Below are 7004 nucleotides of genomic sequence, written 5' to 3' on the forward strand. Positions count from 1 at the left end.
TTATTTACCAAAATTTCTGCAGACAAAATATTTTATATTCATTTTTCTAATATGGGTTTCTTCATGACAAATTACATTTCATTTCCATTTTTAACATAATTCTTTCTTTTTTCTCTCAATTTATGTTCTACATTAGAAATCTACCATGTTCACTTCATTATTACAGTAATTTGTTTAATCCTTTAAGATGCCCTGTAGATTCTTCAATTTTTTTTAACTTCTTTCATCTTTACAAACCTTTCCTCCATTCCCACTTCAGCTCACTTTTATCAGATCTGACAGATTCAGATACTTGCTTTCCTATTTTTTCAAATATTTTTTTTGTAATGTTTCTAGGGCAATTTATTTTTCTGTCAGTTGGCCTAACAAATGTTCCCTTCCCTCACCTTGCTTTACAGCTTTTCCAATGGTCACCATTCTTTTGTTAGTAAAAATAAGTGGATTACAAAGATGAAGGTAAAAAAGCAGGCTTTTCTCCCCCCCCCCCTTTTTTTTTTTTTTTGCTTTCTGTATGCCCTTAAGGCTTTAGTTCAATTTGTCTTTCACTAGTTTAGATGACACAATCCATCTCATGTTACACTTATCTCCTTATTTTATAACTTCCACCAATTATCTTTTTCTTTTGTTGTTAAATAATCAACCTTCCCAGGAAAATCTAATCTGTTTGAGAATACTCAGTCTCTGAATCAAAGGTTAATGTGGAACCTAGAAGAAAATGTAAATCTCTAAGCAATTATGGAGTCTAAAGTATTCATTGTTGTTTAGGAATAAATAAGCTCTTAGAATAATCCCCAAAAGATATAAATAAAAACATTGTTTAATGAGTTTCAACATCTTGAACAGCCTTTGGTAGAATATAGTAGTGCAATTTAGCTTCAACATTACAAAGACATGAACAGTATTTATGAAACACCTATTTAAATAATTCCAAGTAATGTCAAAAGAAGAAATACGCATGTTTCAAATGAAAAATAAAGAGTGATTGACACCTAAGTTAGAAAGGCATATATTATTTTCAAGAACTAGTGGATAGAAAAAAAAGATTCACCAGTAATTATTGTCCAAATATTAAATAGAAACATTCTTAGTTGATTTATTGGCCTTGATGTAAAAGGTTCATCCTTGTAAGCATCCAATCTGACAGTACCCTGCATGTACTTATGAATTAATGGGATATAGATAAAAAGCACAACGGCTTGTAAGGTAATCTAGAAAATCTACTTTGTATGGAATAATATGAATCCCTTTGTGGAACACTGACAAAAACTGGCTGGTTGAAGATGCTGCATATAGTACTGGTAGAACTAAATATGGTGATCTAGTTAAATCTACTTTTTTTTTTACTGAATAGCATAACATGAAAGTATCACTTGACCAAAATGTGACTTTGGGCTGTGATCATTACAATGGTGCATCTAGTGATGACTTTGGAATATTGAAGCTGGCAACTTAAAATACTGGAGGAGTAAAAAATAAAGCACATGGATTAATAAATTAAGTGAAGGAAGCAAAAAAGTTATGTCATGTGCTGCAAAGATGACATAAAGATTTAATATGAATGAAGGTGTTCTGATCTTATTCAGTAGAGATGATGAATATTTACAGAGAAATTTAAACGTGCAGATTGTGAACAAAAATGTTTAACAGTCTGAAACTATGAATTGATGTAATCTAGAATATTGTATGTATGCATGAAAGTAGAAATTCTTATGTAAATGTACTTATTATGTTTCAGTGAATGGTAACAATAGAAAAAATCACAGAATAATCTTAGGAAAAATTGTGGAACATTCTGACTCAGGAGAAAAATATATTTTGTAGAGTGATCTGTGAGAATGAGAGAGTAGCTCCTCTTTCCAAATCAACTATTGGAGACTTAAGAATGAATTAATGAGAATAGTGGTTGGTTCCAGTTTTTTTTTTTAAGCAGGTCTATTCATTTGTACACATGGTAAAGGAATACATCTAAATCAAAACACATCATTGATTTTTTGTGTGACGAAAGAATCAATGAAGATATAAGGGTGATGAACAGTTCTGAATGTGCAGCACACTTTCTTTGCTTTGTTTTAGGAATGGATTTAAGGGAGAAATGAACATGGAAGATACTAAATGAAATAAACATGAGTGAAATTACTACTATAATAATAAAAAATAGTAAGATTGCAGGTGTTGATAGTGTAACTGGAGAAATATTAAAATATAGAATTGGTTTGCTTATAAAATGCCTGTGTGATTTATTTAATGTTTGTGAAGACTGCATCTGATAACTGGCAGGGCAGCAAAATTCAATGAGAATATGGAAAATTTGGGAACTGCACTTTGGCTTTTACACCAGATACAAATTGTGCCAATTAGAGTTTTGCTCTTCTGCCAGTCATTCGGAAAAAATGCATGAATGTGAGAGAGTAAATTTATTATACTTTTGCTGATTGAGAAAAAGAATTTGATAAAATGAGTAGATTTAAATTATGGAAATCTTGTATAATATTGACTTGAAAGTTGTTCAATGGCATAAATGATATAATTGAAATAAAGGATATATAAAATAGTTCATCACTGAGCAGAGAATAAAACAAAGATATATTGTGTCCTCTAGTTTATAGCATATTTATGGATAAATGTGTAAGGAATCCTGTAGTAACCATAGAGATGTTTTTGTTTGGAAGGTAAATGTATAGAGAGCATTTAACATCAATAGATATATAGAGGCATAATGGATGGTGTTGGTATAAACTTCTCTATATCATTTTTCTTACCTAATTTCTTTGATTTACTGTTTTCTACTTTATTTTCATTAAGATTGTTTACCCCAAAAAGGAACAAAGTGACAGGTATAAATGTATCATCCCATTAAGTATAATATTTTAAACATGCTTTGAAAATGAAGGAATAAGACAGTGTAATGCTCCCTCTTTGCTACTAGTATGTATGTTGTATTTTTCCGATAGTAGCTGTATAAAAGAATCCTCTCTCCATAACTGTCAATCTAAAGCTTTATGTAAAGCTTACATTTAAAATATTAAAATAGTTGTTTCTTGCACCAAAAACAGTACATAAATCCTCCGTAAAACTATTATTTGTCTATCATGCAACACTGTAAAGAAGCCAGGTATCAGAGTGGTATTAGAAAGACTGAATAAATATGTAATTCTTACAGGAACAATGTCAAATCCAGCCTACTATATTTCAAAACATAAAACAGGGAACTCATGTTTTTCTCCTTTGGATACATGGATCAGATTTGTTTTTTCTACCCATTTGAAGCAGGGTAGTTTCCAGGGAGAAAAAAAGCAAAGAAAAGTGAAGAAGTAATTATATTAGGAAATAATTATTTTTCATAAAATTGAAGCTGGTCATTTCCTGTATAATAATGAATGTGAATTCATAATGTAAACTTTCTGAGCTCCATTTTCAAGTAGCAATTGGAAAATGGGTCCCTCTAATCTGACAGCACACAGGAAGAAAATATGGTAAGAAAGTGAGATAAACCTTAAAACTGAGCCAAAAAGTTCACGGGGCTTCCTTTAGTTTATTTTTATGAGGCTGATTTGAAGAACTTTAAACTTCATTTTTGGCAGCAGCTGCCACCATCTCAAATGCTGAATGTCTGAAGTTTTGCATAAGTGCAAGGCACTCATTCTGTAGTTCCGACATCCCACCTCCTGTGGTCACTTTATGTTCACTTTATAATCGCTGCAGTCACTTTAAAACTATGGCATTTGCTTAATGACTGTAGCAAAAGAAATGCTGTAAAATCATGTGAGTTTCCTGCTTAATGACCATCATAATTTATGACCATAATGGGCAGGTTCCATTAAAATTGTAAGTCAAGGACTACCCGTATGTGTCCCTACTTCCTTTCATTAAAACAAAAAAAAAATGGTTGTTGTTATCCTGCAGGCACGGATGAAAGACTTGGATACTAAAGAAGAATTAGGCTTTCGCCCTTTAAACCGATGGCTCTTTGAAGAAGACGCATCAGAGACTGTGACGGAACTAGCAGCAGTCAGACCAAATGAAGCTCCTCTCAAGGGTATGTTGCTGGAAAACCACAGGAGAGCCTTTTCTTTCAAACTTGGGTTTGCAGAACCCATGACATCAAGGACAACTCTTTGGTGTCCAACACTGCAGATAACTGCATTGCAGTCATACTGATGGTTGCTGGGAGAATACTCCTCCAAACAGGCAGCTTCAATGATAAAAATCTGTATGCTATTTTAGAGAGAGATGGAAAAAAGTAACTGATGAAACTGATGAAAGATGAACATAGGAACAGTAGCACAGATGAGGCCAGGAAGAAATCCAGGCATGTCAAGAAGTTTGTAGGGAGGGCCAAAAATGTCATATCAGAAAGGAATAGAAAACAAAATAACGGGGAATAAATTGGTGACATATGCAAAACCAGGCTTCATGGTGACATAGCATGTCAATTTCAGGATTGCACATCAAAGTATGTATTTGAGAAAATATGTCAAAAAGTATGTATTTCATACAATCTCATTATTGGTAATTGCTTTAGATGAGGAAGATGTGCTTCAGTTTCTGAGAGTTGTAATGTAATAGTTAAGCTGCTAGCCAGAAAATCACCTTAGGCATGAAAGCTGGCTGGGTAATTTTGTGCCAGTCATTCTTCCTTAGCCCAATCTATCTCATACAGTTGCTGTTGTGGAAAAAATAGGAGAAAGGATTATTGTGTAAGATTTAATGCGTTGAGATACTTATCTAATAAAAAAATAAAACAGTTGGAGTGACTTTCTTAAACTGTTCTCCATTCACATGTGTGATATTGTGTGATATTGCATTTATGCATGATTTTTGGACAATTCCATTTCTACAGTATATTGATTTTTTTTTTTTAAATCCTAAAAGTTGCCTTAATGGGCAAAAACCTTTAACTTTTATTACTTTCCAAAAATATTTAAAGTTAGACAAGAGTTTAATTTCATTGACATTATTAGGATTTAGATGCCAATGTAATGATTCTTACTTAGAAAATGAGTGAATTTTTTTAACTGCATGTGTTGCAGGATCAAATAACTAGTTAATTTAAATCCAGGAGATCTTATTTAACTGGCTTTTAAATGGGATTATAGAATTTCCACCCAAAAATGCCTAAGGTAGAAATTTCATTACATTCCATAGGATTAAAATGCAGACATAATTATACCCCCCCTAAATTTTGCATTAAGTGTTGCTAAAACATCTAGAATAGTTTGAAAAAGAGGGTAACATAGATGGCCAAACAATGGCATTTCCTTCCTATTCTAACTAATAGTCAAATACATTGGCAAAACTGGTTGCTTAGAGAGTTACTTCTATATACTGTATGTTCAGCTATTATGAGAGAGAGAGAGAGAGAGAGAGAGAGAGAGAGAGAGAGAGAGAGTGTTTTGTGCTTAAAGTGCACAACCCTAACCTAACCCTAACTATGAGTCCTCACTCAGTCATCTTTCAAAATGATTTTTCTAACATAGTAATGTTAATCAATGTGAAGGATTGATTCCCTTCCTTATACTACTTTAATTGGTGGTAATGATCTAACAGGCTCAGAAGGAAAGCAGACAATTTTGAACAAACTGCATCCTTTTTCATGAAAATCAAGGCAATGGGGATTCTAATTAAAAGTAGTAATATTAATTCTACAAAGAACCTAAAAGGAAATAAAATTTGTTTCTCAGTTTATATAAGATCTAAATCATTTTTAATTGTACACCTGAATTGTTATAACATGATTAATGTGAAAATAAAAAAAATCTGTCCAGAACTTTGGTTTAACACTATTGATACTTGAATAATAAGCTCTCTTATACACTGTATCATAGATTCAAAATTAGATCTAAAATAGCTACTACTATTATAATAAATGCTAAATCAAAATGTACTGTACCATATTAAAATAAGATATGTGTATGTTTTTTCAAGAATCTTAGAAATCTCAATAAAGCTGTAATTTTATCTAAATGTACCTAGAAATAAACCCTGAAACATTGTATTATCAAGTACATTTTTCCCTCTTGAAAACAGGTGTGATATTCAAGCTGGTACTCAAACTTGTAGAGCTGAATAGTGTTACAAATTAAATCTCATGTCCCAGATTTCAGCTAGGCAACTATGTTCTTTTGGGTTAAAAAATAGAATAAAAAGGAACCTAGTTTCTAACAACTATATATCAGTTATGGCATAATAACAGAATCACTTAATCAGATGAGGGAAATGTACTTGCAAATCTCTTCCCAGTCCTGCTGTGTTTTTTTTTCATATAAGAATGAGTAGCTTTTTTTTCTTTTTTTTACTTTAAATGATGTCTTCCTAGTTAAGGGACACAGGAAATCTGTCTGATAAAATTATAGGGTAGTGGAGCCCATATTTTCAGGCTCTTTTTTGCACTTTTAGGGAACTGAAAGTTAAGGAATGGTCATGGTGCTTCCACTTGCAGGCTTTTGCAGGATTGGAGGCTAAAACATATAAAAGAACAGTTGTTGGAATTGAGCACGTCTAGTTTAATGAAGAGAAGGACGAGGGGTGACATGATAGCAGTGCTCCAATATCTCAGGGGCTGCCACAAAGAAGAGGGAGTCAAGCTATTGTCCAAAGCACATTATATTATTAGTATTACTATTAGTATTAGTATTAGTATTATCTTTTTATTATTATTATTAAATTTTTTATTATTTTCAAATATAATAAAATATAAACATGAATTTGATGGATATAAATACAAAACATCAGTACACAAAAGAAAATATAATTTATGTATGATCCCCACTGCCCCCTCTCCGCTTCCCCCTCTTTCACCTGCCAGACCTTCCTCCCCCTAAACTCTCAACCACTCCACCTTCCTCCTTTCACTCCCTACTTCCCAACCTCTTTCTCAAGCACCAACCGGAAGCAGTTTGGGGTAACAGCAAGGATCATCCTCATAAATATACTTCCAAAATAATTAATAAACACATCAATTCTTATATATTTTTATCCTTTTCCCCCCTCCCCCCCGGACTTCC

At 32.6% G+C, this 7004-nt stretch overlaps 1 protein-coding gene across 1 annotated transcript in view; it reads left to right on the forward strand.

The window, feature by feature from the left end:
- Window positions 1-7004, forward strand: part of LOC107292677 (lipoxygenase homology domain-containing protein 1) — a gene marked incomplete in the record, with an annotated part of 170360 nt that overhangs the window by 129629 nt on the left and 33727 nt on the right. Inside the window, 1 exon segment of the mRNA XM_029285202.1 lies at window positions 3904-4036. Within this exon segment, the coding sequence (XP_029141035.1) occupies window positions 3904-4036 (133 nt within the window).

The sequence above is a fragment of the Protobothrops mucrosquamatus genome, unplaced genomic scaffold, assembly GCF_001527695.2.
Source record: "Protobothrops mucrosquamatus isolate PMUCROS unplaced genomic scaffold, P.Mucros_1.0 scaffold1401, whole genome shotgun sequence".
Classification (NCBI taxonomy): Eukaryota; Metazoa; Chordata; class Lepidosauria; order Squamata; family Viperidae; genus Protobothrops; species Protobothrops mucrosquamatus.